General features: G+C 36.8%; 1 protein-coding gene across 6 annotated transcripts in view; it reads left to right on the forward strand.

Annotated features, from left to right (window-relative positions):
* LOC139765818 (uncharacterized) overlaps positions 1 to 14540 on the forward strand; it is a 403015-nt gene extending 388475 nt beyond the window's left edge. For all 6 annotated transcript variants that reach the window (XM_071693619.1, XM_071693624.1, XM_071693618.1 and 3 more), the window contains 2 exons: positions 6822 to 7022; positions 7814 to 14540. In XM_071693619.1, coding sequence (XP_071549720.1) covers positions 6899 to 7022; positions 7814 to 9114 — 1425 coding nt within the window. In that variant the 5' untranslated portion in view covers positions 6822 to 6898 and the 3' untranslated portion in view covers positions 9115 to 14540. The remainder of the gene's footprint in view (positions 1 to 6821; positions 7023 to 7813) is intronic.

The following is a 14540-nucleotide window of genomic DNA, read 5'->3' on the forward strand; positions in this document are numbered from 1 at the left end:
TTGCTCTTCTCTCATGAATTTGTTTGGTATAAAATTAAGAGTACAGGTTTTCCAGTTACACCAATTTTTTTCAATAATTCGGTGATGAATAACCAGATAGCAAGGAGGAATACGAAGAGTGTGGCGTTAAATAATGATGTGTTGTAAGGTATTATAAGAAATTAAAGCAACAGACCTAACTTCCATTTTGCAGCGCTTATGAAATTTGCAGTCTGCTGTTGTCTGATTACCCTTATTAAGGTTGACACATGCCTTTGTTATAATATTCAGGAAATAGCACCATCAAAATTTTCAGGAGATATACACAAGGATTAACGATGTAATGATTTTCCAGGAACATAAAAGTTGTTGATATATACATAGATAGATATATTGTCATTGATGTAGAATTTGACTTGTCAAATTGATTTTTATGTAGATGGAATGACAATTTGTTTTCTGAGGATTTTGATTGTTTGTGAGAGGGATTATAGTGAAAACAATTACTTGCCATTAATTTTTTTTTCGGCATTATAAATTGTCTATGACTGATCACTTGACTGGTAGAACATTTCAAGATGGAACAACTGTGCAAATGTGATTATGCTTGTTTTGAGCTTTAGCATTCATGTAGAGGGCATTGGATGTTAGTTACCACCCTCCTATAACATCAGTTAAATGATAAAGCAACCTAGCATCAAAGTGTAGGACTTATCTGACTGTAAGACAAGTTATGTAAACCATTTCAGGCTTCTAATGTTTCTTACATTATGCTGGCCACAGGAGGCACACTTGCTGACAACATAAATCCACTTAGCAATTTTTTGAGAGTCTGCATGGTTTTATTTGGTTTGGAAGTTTATTGATTAACTGAGTAAAGGTATATAGAATCAGAACAAGGCACTAGGTGAATGTATGTTGTTAGCTGTCCACAGGATCTGTAATTATGAGCCCAAGTAAATGGCGCTTACGGAATGGCATCTGGTCACGGACTACTTGGCTTTTGACGAAAGTGGATTCTTTACACTCTTTTCAGGTTATATAGAATGCTTTTACCTCCCAATTTCCCTTTTACTTCAAAGGTACAGAGAAAGACTGACTTTAGTGTAAGGAATCAATTTGTACCACTTTCATCAGAATCCATTTGCAAGAACACATGTATCCATGCACTGAGAAATCACCAAGATAAGGAGATGGTAGTGTAAGTTCTATCATGGGAAATATGGAGTTAATTATTGTAAAATTATGTGAAATGCTTATAAAAATCAATCGAATCTGTGAAAGTCTAACATAACCTCTTTAGTAGTTGAGATTTACTTTTATGTTCAGTATTCCAATGGGATGTACAGTGACACCCATGACTTCACGTCATACTTCTTACTAAAAGATGTCAAAAAACAGGTGACACACTGAGTGGCTAGTAGTACTACCACCTAACCTCCCCACAAGCAGCCACTCCATGTGATTCCCAGCAGTAGACCAATTTAGTGTCGCTATTTTTTTGTATAGATTTTAGCTACTGGGGAAGTGTAGGTGAGTTTTCATATTTTTTTCATTTTTTGTAAGTTTTTTTCAGCAACATTTACATCATTTAACCCTACATTTTCTCCGATATACATAATCCTCACTACTGATGCCTTATTAAGTATTGTAGAATAGAATGTAATATTCCAAATTGTATTCTGCAACTCTTTCTGTATGCTCTAAACACTACACGCCCATTACAGAACACTTTGACCAGGTAATCCAAGCTGGTTTCAGTGAATAGGTAAACTGATAATTTATATGAAAGAATTTTAAGGTTTTTGGGATTGAAAGTGCTCTTTAAAAGAAGGACGATGCAATGTAGTTTTGGTGGCCTTGTTTAGTAATGTATGGGACCAGGAGATCAAATGGCATTTTGTTGATATATATCCCTTTACATCACATTACATTGAATATATCAACTTTTCCTATAGAAGAAAAGTTTTTACAAGTTTTAGAATCATACAAAACACAAAAGTTTATGAAATCCATTAGATATATGAGAAAAAGAACCAACAAACATATCGACCTCCAGGATTTTTTGCACTCTCTAAGACAGTTGTGTATAGCCTACCAGGATTTGCATCAGTTCAGTCTTTTTAGCTGTCAAGCACATGCATTTAGAGCAGGGGAGAAACTTCTCAGCATGTATGAGGTAACAGTGCTTGACAGAGAGCATACTTTTGTCATTGGCCCAGTGATTACACTCATCAACAGCCACATTACATCTGGAATGAAAGTAGCTTTTCTAATTTTTGTTGCTAACTGGCTCTAGTTTTGAAAATTAAGGTTGGGTTCCAATTTATACGACTTGCACTGGTTTTGGCATTGTGCGACTTTCAGACAAGCTCTGGCAACCTTGTGTGCAAAAGTGGATGTTGCAGTCAGCACCCAGGGATTTGACTTACATGCTTGCCTCTAATCATTTTCATCCAGGAAGTCGTCTAGTGAACATGTGTCATATTCATTTCTGAAGTTTTTTCGTACCCCACATATCTGTTCATGTCATGCTCTTATCATGCAGTTGATGGTTCATAACCCAAAGTTTGTATTCAAGTCTTAATGATAAAATTAGAGTGCAAGCCATTTTCTTTATACAGATACAATACAATACTTGCAGTTTTCTGCATTGTCATGTGCTGAAATGTACAGCTCCAGTCAAGCTAAGGGCTATATATGACTGACTGTTAAGTGATTGCTGAATGTCAACAAGGATGCCTTGTAAGTACTTGAACAGTACAGATAACTTTTGTTATGTTTGTGCGAGGTGACTTGCATCACAGAAGTGTTCCATGATCTTAATCATCAGGAAAGGCAACAATCTTTACTTTGGCTGTAAGGTTGGGGGACCAAGACAAGAGTTGGCCCCCCACACACATGCTGCAATTCACGCACAACAAACCTTTGTAACTGGTGGAATTGCTAAAGGTGATCAGTGCCTTTTGTCGTTCCCACGATGTGGAAGGGACTGACAGACCACGCCAGTGATTTTTACTTTTACATGGTGCCTCCAGTCCAGCAAGGTATTTCCAAGAAGAAAAACTGTAATTTAAGCTATCCAAATATACTGTCTGCCATGCACCCAGCACCCCACTGTGAAGAATTTCCCATTCTGGAACTCCTGGACTCTTTGTACATGGAATCAGAGGATGAGCAGGATGATGAAATATGTGAAACATGTGGGCCATCGACATCAATAGATCCCAATTCCTCACCTGATGTGATGTCTGCTGAACTACACAGGATTATGCAGAATGAATTAAGCATCCTTGTTGGAGATCTGGATCCGTCAAAGAGTATGGGAGAAGTATTTAGCTCGAGACTGTAACAATGGATTCTCCTTGGTGAAAATATCATTGTCTGTGTTTTGTGCTCACCAGGAAGATTTCACCCCAACATCGCCTGCAATGATTTAGATTTTCTGATGGCAGCCCTCATTGTTGATTATAACCCTGAGGGGTGGAGACTGTCCACAGACTCATCAGAGTTAAATCTAAAAGCTGTTTTGCAGCATGATGGCATTGTGTTGCCATCAGTTCCGATTGCTCGTGCAGGCCTTATGAATGAATTATATAACAGCATGAAGCTTCTTTTGAAGTACATAAACTACAACCTTTTGTCATCCTCGGATTTCTTTCTGGCTAACTGTAGCATGGTGAGCAATAAGCACAGGGAATGTTACCTTTGAAACACGTCTACAATAGAGGAACTACTAGGGCAAATGGAGTTCAGTGATGATGGCAGACTATTGCAGTACAGTAACGAATTGCAGTACAGTAACGAATGTATACAAGCAAGTGGCGAAGAGGTGTCATAGTTAATTAAGGTAAGCCTGTGACTATAGATTGTCACTTATATTGTAATGCATGTAAAATGTAAGATAGTGAATTTTGCTTGGAAACAGCCAATCAAGCATCTTGAAGGTCATCCTCATGTTCAGCTTCCCAAAATCCTCGATTGGAAATATATTGTATCTTTGAAACATGAAATAAGTCAGATTTTTTTTATTAGTCATACAGGTGTCACCTTTTTGGACATTATTAACAACAATTAGAGTTTAGTATTCAGAAAGTAGCTCATTCTCATACAGTATTGCCCAGCATTGTATTTACCAGCAACTAAAAAAAAGATGGCCAACAAGAGCCTTATTGTTGATATTGGGGGTTGCATCACCCCCAACTCCCTTATTTAGAGCACATTTTGGATCTGTGATGTCTGGAAAATGGCCTGCAAGTGTGAGTACAGGTGAAACATCCAAGGTGCCAAGGAAAGTGATAGATATAGCCTTAAAGATGCAGATGTTATGGAAGGTTGAGCAAGGCGAGCATCAGGCACACGTGGGACAATCGCTTTGATTAGCTTCTTCTACCATTACAACATTACATGATAACAGTGAAATGTTGAAAAGAACCAATCAGTACATGATAACAGTGAAATGTTGAAAAGAACCAATCAGATCACCATACATCCTAAGTTGAACAGATTTTTCCAACACAAAGAATAAGCCACTGGAGGCAATGGACAGCAGGTTAGGGAGGAGTAGGTTCACTGTTGTAGCATGGCACCATTGACCAGCCAAAGTGCAAGCTCTGACAATTTTGTGAATGATGATTAATTCGTGTCACATGGTATTTACAGTAATAAAGCCTTCACTTTTCTTCTATAGAACATCAATATAACATTTACAGAGCCACTTCTATAACTGAAGTAAGCCATTCTGTTGCACTACCTAGTGTAAGAATTGACACTGTCAGTAATGAATTTCCACAGGAACCTTGTTAAAACGACCCATATTAACAGATTTTTTGCTTAATGTTTACTCCTCAAAAATGCATCTCATTCATTGTAAGAGCTCTCTATCTTGAAAAGGCTCACTTGCTGGACACTAGACATAGTGGTGTGTGGTTCAGGCTGGTAGGAATGTAGAGACATACAAGTAGAGAAACGATGCATCCTTACTTTTTGAATGGTAACAGAGAACTGATGCAGTGGACAAAATAGCATGTTCAGCATTAAATCATTGTGGAGCATGATTAGCTAGGCTCGCATTGTATCATGACAGCTCATGGTATAATGAAAAAATGGGAGTAATTTTGTTGCAAGTGCTGTGTCAAGATCAAATTGCACTCTTTCATGACATCACTGTTCATAGATAAGGAAATCTTCAGCAAGTTGTTCACACTTTACATAAGGTCAACTTTGACATCACTGTTCATGGATAAGGAAATATTCAGCAAGTTGTTCACACTTTACATAAGGTGTAAGCTAGAATGTGCTATTCTTGAATTTGGTCACTGCACTGAAAGGATAAAGAACTGATATAGAATGGCACCAGAAGCGAGAGAACTAAGTTAAGGGTAAAGGTTAGAGGTCTCAAGTATTCCATAGTGGAAGAAAGAAGAGTGAGGGATGACCAGATGACAGCCTTTAAGCTTTTAAACCAACTTGATGGTGGTGTAGACAGTGAGCAATTTTTTGAAAGATGCATAGGTAGACAACCAGAGGCCAGAGAATGTGTTAGAAAAGACTGAAAGTAGTTTTAAAGTATGAATAGTGGATGGCTTGAATGAACTGAGTTCTGAGACTGATTGTGAATAACAAAGAGTTTTAAAGGTCGCTTATAGTAGAGAAAGTTCAAGAGATGGAGCCCACAGGTGTAGAACTTCCTCCCTATATAGCCTGTACTATACAAATAGATTATTACAAATACATAGTTGCAAGCAATACATAATTACAACTGTTATTGGCTTTTATAAGTTAGATATCAGCTGAGCCTTCACTAACCTTCATCTTGATAGCTAGTAACAGATGTCATCAAATTACGAGTTTTCTGGATGTTCATTAAAAGATTAGAATAAGATTAGTTCTGTTGATTCCTGACATAGGCAAATGCCCACCAATCAGAATGACATAGAAACATTCAGCTTTTCTTGATACTAAACATTTTTTTTTTTTTTTTTTTTTTTTTTTTTTTTTATACTTTGTCGCTGTCTCCCGCGTTTGCGAGGTAGCGCAAGGAAACAGACGAAAGAAATGGCCCAACCCCCCCCCCCCCCCCATACACATGTACATACACACGTCCACACACGCAAATATACATACCTACACAGCTTTCCATGGTTTACCCCAGACGCTTCACATGCCTTGATTCAATCCACTGACAGCACGTCAAACCCTGTATACCACATCGCTCCAATTCACTCTATTCCTTGCCCTCCTTTCACCCTCCTGCATGTTCAGGCCCCGATCACACAAAATCTTTTTCACTCCATCTTTCCACCTCCAATTTGGTCTCCCTCTTCTCCTCGTTCCCTCCACCTCCGACACATATATCCTCTTGGTCAATCTTTCCTCACTCATTCTCTCCATGTGCCCAAACCATTTCAAAACACCCTCTTCTGCTCTCTCAACCACGCTCTTTTTATTTCCACACATCTCTCTTACCCTTACGTTACTTACTCGATCAAACCACCTCACACCACACATTGTCCTCAAACATCTCATTTCCAGCACATCCATCCTCCTAAACATATAGTCTGTTAAATATATAAACAAGGTTGACTCTTTTTTTCTGAAGAGAGTATCGTATATGGCATATTCTGTTGGTACTTTTGGCAATATACTCTGGCTTTCTGGAAAACTTTAGGGTGTTCGAGTTATTCCAGTGTTTTGAGGTATATCTGAGAATACTTTGTCACAGCATTCTCTTTTTTTTCCATTTAATTCTCTGTAGTTTTTATCAGTATTGTGTGGTACAGCCTTATTTGAATTTTTGACAAGATTTCACTCTTTCATCAGTATATTCCTTTTCATTGCAGTTATTGGCATGGCTGATAGAAATAAAAGTTTCAAGCGCTGAATGCACTTGTGAAGATCATCATTTGTCATCATCACCATGAAGTCTCCGTCCTCAAGCTCACAGATCACCAAGCCATGGGTGGAGTTTATGCTTACTGAATATGAAAAAAAGAAGGCGCCACAAACTTCAGTCACGGTCAAATCATATACTATAAGAAATGGTAGGCTTTCAGATACTGATATTCATTATGAATAGGAGATTTTGCAAAGAGATGCACCATTCTAGTTTTTGTTTTTTGATATTAATGCAATGATTCCAACATTCAGATACCCCAGCCTGAGCCTTTGAGGAGGATGAGCATTCCTTACTTGCCTTCTTTTTCTCTTCCAACTTTTAGGAATTGAATATACAAGGAGGGAAGAGTTTCCAGCCCCTACTCCCACCCTCTTTAGCGATTAAGTAGGAAATCAATACTTATTGCCACCTCGCTAATGTGTGAAATGGCAAATATGTATGAAAAGAAATACTCGTTTCTATGATAGTGGCAGTTGACATCAACATAGCTTTTGACACTCTACCCTATATGTTTTTATATAGTTAAAACTTTCCTTGCATTAAACCAAAGTAGTGAAGGTATTACCTATGAACATGTGTTATTACAACAGTTGTGCCGAATCATTGTTTTAGAATTTATGGCTAGGTAAGTAGCTCAAGGGGCACGGGACCAGCAAATTATTGAGTTTGGCTGCACCAGCTCTGCAAGGTATAACAGCAAAGTGGTTAGTCAAGTCTACCATACTAGCTTTTTCCTTTGTTTGCCATTGCACAACAAAGCACTGTGCATCACATTTAATCAAAGCCTTGTTCTTCCTAACATTAAAGAAAGGGAGTGAGCTTCAGTCTTCCATATTTATCAGGACAGCACTTCTTCAAACTATTGTTGGTTGGTTAGAAATTTACGTTTTATGTTTTTATTTTCTCATTCCTAACGACTATTTTATTTTTTCACAGCTACAAAACCTGGAGAAAGCTTCAATGCCGAGCTCATTCTCCTTGATGTAAAAGCATTAATTTCTGATGGGGGAAGGCCTGAGGACACCCCTGAAGAAAAGGAATACAACCTCATTGTCAAATTTTTGACTGAAGATCCCTTCTCTTGTGAGCTCATAAAGCGCTGTGGTTATCATATAAAGGAACTCATGATGTATTCTGAAGTAGTGAATGAACTTAATGATTTCCAAGCTGTCCATGCCAATGACGAGTTCCGTTTGGACCTCCCACAGTTTATTTATGGCAAGTGTACCGAGAAAGAATATGTATTGGTGATGGAGAATATCAAAGTATTAGGCTATGAAACTAATCCAAAAAAAGAGGGTTTGGACTTTCAGCATGCGAAGTTGGCTGTAAATCATATAGCCAGGTTGCATGCAGTTTCGTATGCATATGATAAATCTCACAGCTTTCTTGAGAAGTACCCTTGCTTTCAGTTCAGTAATGCTATAAGTACATTTTTTAAACCTGTTGTGTGGGCTTCACTAGCAAATTCTATTACATTTTTAAAAAGTAAAAAGACTTATGAAGACATGGTTTATAAATTAGAAACAGGTAAGACTACCTTACCTGTCAAATTTGCAGCAATGTGGGATGACCAGACAAGACACAAGTTTCTGTGTCTCACACATGGAGATTTCTGGAATAGTAATCTCATGTTCAAACACAGGACTGCAACACAAGATGGAGAGAAATCCATCGAATCACTTAAGTTGATCGATTGGCAGATTTCCCAATGGAACAATCCTGTGTTTGACTTGCATTACTTACTCAACACGTCAACATCGTTTGAAATGAGAAGAGACCATGCTGAAGAAATTTTGAGGCATTACCATACAACTTTCACTGAAGCAACAACAAAGATGGGTACCCCTGTGCCAAACTGGAATTACGAGCAATTTAAAGCAGAATTTGAAAGAACATCACTTGTAGGGTTCCTCATGGGGATGTGCCTTATCCAGGGAACTCTGAGTAAGGCGGGAGAGAACATTAATCATGGTGGCTCAACATGCCTTACTCATACCTGTTGTCGCCCCTGTAAAGTGGTTATAGATAAGATAAAGGCTGGGATGGCAAAAGTTGTTATATCCTTTGCCTTTAAGCCCTCGTCATCGTACATAATGCGAGCAAGTGTCAAGAAAGTTTTGAGTCCAATTGGTCGAGAACTGGTTGAGGGCAACAATGAAATATTGAATGGAAGACTTCTGGACCTGCTGATGGAAGCAGATGAAAAAGGAGTGTTGGATGTCTTAACTCTATAAAAGTGTCATTCAAGGTGAAATGCACAAACCACAACCGTGGGTCATATCCTTTGCTTACTGTCTTTCTTGTCATTCAGGTGATTTGCCTTTTTGGAATATTGGCAGTTAGAATGCATTTCTTATTACTTAGATGAGAAAGAGTCCTATTTTTATATCTTTTATCAGTAAACTATTCATTAAAGCTAAATAGTAGAAATGTACAGTTTCATAAGGTTTATAAAAATCATAGCTTGAGGAGAGTGGATATCAGGGAATTTTACCGCTTCCGCTTTTATATAGCTGTATATTTTGAAGTATTATGAAACAAAATTAATGTGTAAAATAAATCCAGTCACTTTATGCTTAACTCCATGACAGGTCTTAAAAGACTACCTAATTATAGAATGAACTGTGTTCTTTGTGCTTCCTCTTATTGGATTATATACATGGTAACAGATGGCTTTTCTCAGTCAAGCTAGGTTTCATGAAGCTGGAGCTAGCATTTTTATAAATAAAGGTATTTCATGGTCACTTGCATTAATATCTGTTAGAATGATAATGTTGTTAAAAATACTTAACTTTTTCTTTTTTGAAAAAAAGGAATATTGAATTAGCTATTGCTTATTCTAAAGCTGTCGTTGATTTGGTATTTTATTGCGTCGAGAAGTTTACTTACACTTGCACTAAGTTATATGAAAATGTTTACATTTGTAAAAGAATATATTTCGGGACTGCTTGTTACTCTGCCGAACTGAATATATTTCAAAGACGATTTGTTAGTTTTTATATGTTGAACTTTTTATACTGACCAATTACTTACTTTTAGGTACTAAATGCAGAAAAGCATGATATCAAGGCCTATTGTTTCAGCTTTGTTGAATTCAGAAGTAGTATATTTTTGATAATGGAAAAAAATTTGATATGGATTTTATCCTTTTTTACAATTTTTTCACATAGTTACTCATATTTTATTCAGAATCCAAGCAACCCTGGCTTAACTTATCAAAACAACTAAGTTATTTTGTGTGGTCGTGTAATTTCTTTAAGTTTCCATGTGTGGATTTATAATCAAAATAATGAAAAGACTTTCCATGGGCCATCCTGTTGTAAAGAGGGTTAATGGTTTTATAGATAGCTTTATTATTTTTATTTAATGGTTATGTGGGTAGTAGGAAGTGTTCATTGTTAGGGAACTTCGACTAATGTGATAATCACATAGTCAATTGGTACTCCACTAGTGCAAAACTGAAGTAGGGTAGAACCCCATTTATCATGACTGACTGATGAACAAAGGTGGTTGGCTACCAGAAAGTTCAGGCTATATTAAAAATCATTGAAATATAAAGGTAAAGTAATTACAGAAATTACTATTAGATAATTCATTACATGTATATGTGGTATAGAGGGTGTGGGATTTAGCAGAGGTTGCCAGATAGGTGCTCTAATCTTTCTATGCCATACTGTTTTCTCTTCATTCATTTTTCATTCTACAGAATCAGACCTGGCTTGTATCATGCAGGGAGCTCAGTTGGATGGTTCGGAGGTCTTGCAAGTCTTGCAGGTGCATTGTTCCTAGAATTGAGGCTGAGTGTTAACATCCCATAAAGACTTGCTGTGGCAAGGATGGCAGGTGAAAAGTTTATAGAATTGGAGCTGGAGTGCCTTGACAGGCTGTAAGAATTAGAGTTTCTGCTAAACACATGTGTTTAAAAGTTTATTCTTCTTGATGTTGGTCCTCAGGACCCACAAATGGTCAAATAAGGTTAATGTGTGTTTTTGATGCCTTCAGGATGAGGTTGAGGGCTGTGCTCAAGTTAGTTTTTGCCACTGATATAGGGTTGTGCATTGTCATTCTCTTGAGCAATGTCCAAGCTGCTTAAGGACACATTATTGTGTCTGCTTTTCACCTGAATCATCCTTATCTACATTCATTTGAGCCATGACATCCTCATTGGTGAGAGCAAGCTCTCCACCTTGTTGGAGGAGGTCCTGGTATTCTTCACATCAAGCACCAACCAAGTTAGGTTCCAACTCTCTCTCAGGTTTTTCTCTCACAGGTCCGTATTTGTCGATAATTTTCCTGTACCCTGTTCTTTAAGGTCCTTCTATCAACCTTATTCAGCAATCCCTGATCTTGTATGGTGGTATGCTTCAGTATTTCTTGATGTTCTCTAGGGATGTGGCTGCTTAGGTGTATGTCTTTCCCTCAGGCTCAATTTCGGTAATCATACTGGCATCCAGCATCCCGCATCAATGTAGCTTCTTGCAAGCAATTATGATTTCCTGATCTACAGGCTGGATCAGGTAATTAGTGTTCGGAGGTAGGGGGGATATGAACTTAATTTTGTTGTCAAAAGTGGTTAAAACATTAGTGAGCTAGTGCACTATCTAAAAGTGCTTTCATCAGAGCATGCATAAATATATTGTACCAGTCAGGAAAGATAACTGATGAACTATGTTTTTGAGTTGATCTGCCAGAAGGCAGGCATCATGACCAAATATAGCACAAGTTCCCAGTCTTCTTGGGGTTCCCACAACCATAAGTTTAATGACTCCTGTTGGTGTTGACATCACAAGAGAGTTAAGATCCATTTCTTGCTGGTTATGAAGTTTGGGGTCAAGATTGAGTGTTGTTGGGAATTGTTTTCCAGAACTGTTTCATATCTTTTTATAGTTCTTAAGCACAGGGGTAAGTGGAATTTCTTGAATCTTGAAGCTTAGCCTTTGATTAAAGATGTAACAATTATTACGTCTTCAGTGAGCTTTTTGCCTGTCATTCTCATTTTGTTCCTTTCCCTAATCACTGGAGCCATCTATGTCTTGCCAAGACATTGTGAATGTCATTGAGATCAACAAACTGTGTGAGCGTATGTTAGAATGATTTTCACTTAGTATCACACCTGTGGCCCTTTCCTCTTTATACCATGCAAACCTGGTTTTTGGAGGATCTTTGTGCTTAGGCTTTCCCATGAAAGTAAGCATCAGCACTTTGACACTTTTTGGGAGTCTGGCTGACTTATGTGGTCATTCTTTCTCCAGGACTCTTTAGCAGACCTGATGTTGAAAACCGCAGACTCCAAAACTATACTCCATCTTGAAAGAAGCCACAACCTCATTCCTAACTTTTTCAAAATTTTTAGCTTGGTAGCTGAAGTAGGTTATTTTTCTGTAAAATTATGTGTATCCTCCATGCAAGAAGCAGTAACAATGAGCGTATAGAATATAGGCCACTGTTCTATTAATTGATGCATATTGTTTACCACTTCGTTTTGAACACGCTCATGGTACGCCAGTGTTTATCCTTATCAGTTAAGGAACAGTAGGCAATGATTTGTACCCCTATACCACAAAACAAATAAAATTTTGAACACACTGATGATACACCAGTGTTTAGCCTGAGCAGTTAAGGAACAGTATGCAATGATTTGTTCCCCTATACGCAAAACATAAATAAATACTTCAGCACAAATTGTCAAAAAGGGTAGAAGAGAAAGAGAGAGCTAGTTAGCTACTACATTTGGAGTCCAGGTGTATGTCCCCTCAGCCAATCTATGCACCACACACCAAAAACAAAAATACACTCGTTGTTGTGAACCAGCTAGCCTCATGGCAGTCCAGCTCATCATTAAGTTTGTCCAAATTGGTTCCAATAATGTAGTTGTGTATTAATGGGATATTGATGAATTCTATGTACAAAAACTACACAAAGTTTCCTTAGCTTTGTCAGCAGTATATTTCATAGAATTAACATTCTTTTGATCATATTGTTAGTGCACTGGAAGAAAACAGCATGATAAGGCTAAAAAAATTTCAAGGTTCTCAAGAACAGAATGGGTAATCTTTTTGTTGATGGCAAAATTGATAATGGGAAGCTTTTTCTGCCTCTTGTTTGGATGGAAGCCCAGTGTGAAAGCAGTAACTCTGTGCTTAAATCACATAGCATGTTTAATGAGGTATTACTAAACGGAAATATCCTACAGTATTGTCATTCCTTTCTTGCTCTGTTTCCTTGTTTGCTTCCAGTTCCATAGCATGCCAGCCTTATGTGTTATAATGAACACTCTTGTAATTACTCATCAAAACTCACGGTCAACCATAACTCTTGGAAAATTATTGAGTGACAGTTATTGAATTAGATACTTTATTTTTTTGCAAATATTGTTTGACCCTATTAAGCTGTTCAACTACAAGGATCCCATCAATAGAAATGAAGAGAAAATCAAAAGATGAATCTCTGATAAATGTTTATGATAGTACTTGAAATGCTGCATGTTATCTAACATTTACCTGTATCATTCATGACATGGTACTTGAAGTGCTGCATAATGTTCAACATTTCTTTATCTTTCAAACTTTGACTTCCCTCAAAAAAATCTTGTTTTATCAAAAATTGAACACTTTTCTTAGGCTTTCGTCATGTATTTTTATTAAACATAATCACTTTTTTGGAGGGTGGCTTTTTCTGTACTTGGAAATTTTGTCTTTGTCAAGACCTGTGTACTTCCATGCCAAACCACAAATGATTGTGAACACTTGCAGTATTAGAATTTTGTGGGGTGCCTTTTTTCTCTGTCCATGTAATACCATGATATATTTTATAGATGGTGTCTGTGTACTGCTGAACAATGTTTTTGTTTTCTTATTATTAGATTATGTGCATATACATATGTATTTGTATATTCATATGTGCATGCAAATATGTACATATGTATTTTAAATTGCACAAAGTACTGATTATCTTTAAATTATTTATTTGCCAACCAGAAAATTTTCCTTGATTTATTGATGTAGTTTAAAAGACAGTATTCTTGATTATATGTAATTTCTAAAGGGATCTTAAGTCAGCATAGGAAAATCATGTTATTGGTAAGAAGTAAGGAATTGTAAGAAATTATTCATATTACTGTATACTTAAGTGCACAAGTGCTTGCTATTACCTGAGACAGTTCCTTGAAAAAAAATTCACTTACGGTATAGTTGTAGGTAGTTTTAAAGGGAATCTACCAAACTTGATTACATATTTAGTCTCTTTTATATTACGGGTAATTGTTTATGTGTTTTGTTGTCAAATGTTTTTCAGTGGAATAAAAACTATTGTATTGTTTTCGGTATTGAATAAGGTTTTCTAAGGATGTGGTGATCTTTCGTTAGTCATTTTTTTACAAATAATAGACTAACAAAAGATCTGTATTTTATGCTGAACTTGTGAACTGTTTTAATCTACACAAGATCCTTAGTGCATTTCTTTACCTTTTCAGTTACAGTAATAGAATAAAGCAGTAATTTCAATGCTTACCTTTAAATAGCAGATTGATTTATGGTAATTTTTTGAACTGCTTAAGACATTGCATTCTTGTATTCAGCCATATTTTTCCAATCAATAAGTTTATGAAAATTTTCTGTATTTTAAAAGTACCCAATTATATTGCATTAAAAATACAAAACAC

The sequence above is a fragment of the Panulirus ornatus genome, chromosome 56 (genome assembly GCF_036320965.1).
Source record: "Panulirus ornatus isolate Po-2019 chromosome 56, ASM3632096v1, whole genome shotgun sequence".
Taxonomy (NCBI): Eukaryota; Metazoa; Arthropoda; class Malacostraca; order Decapoda; family Palinuridae; genus Panulirus; species Panulirus ornatus.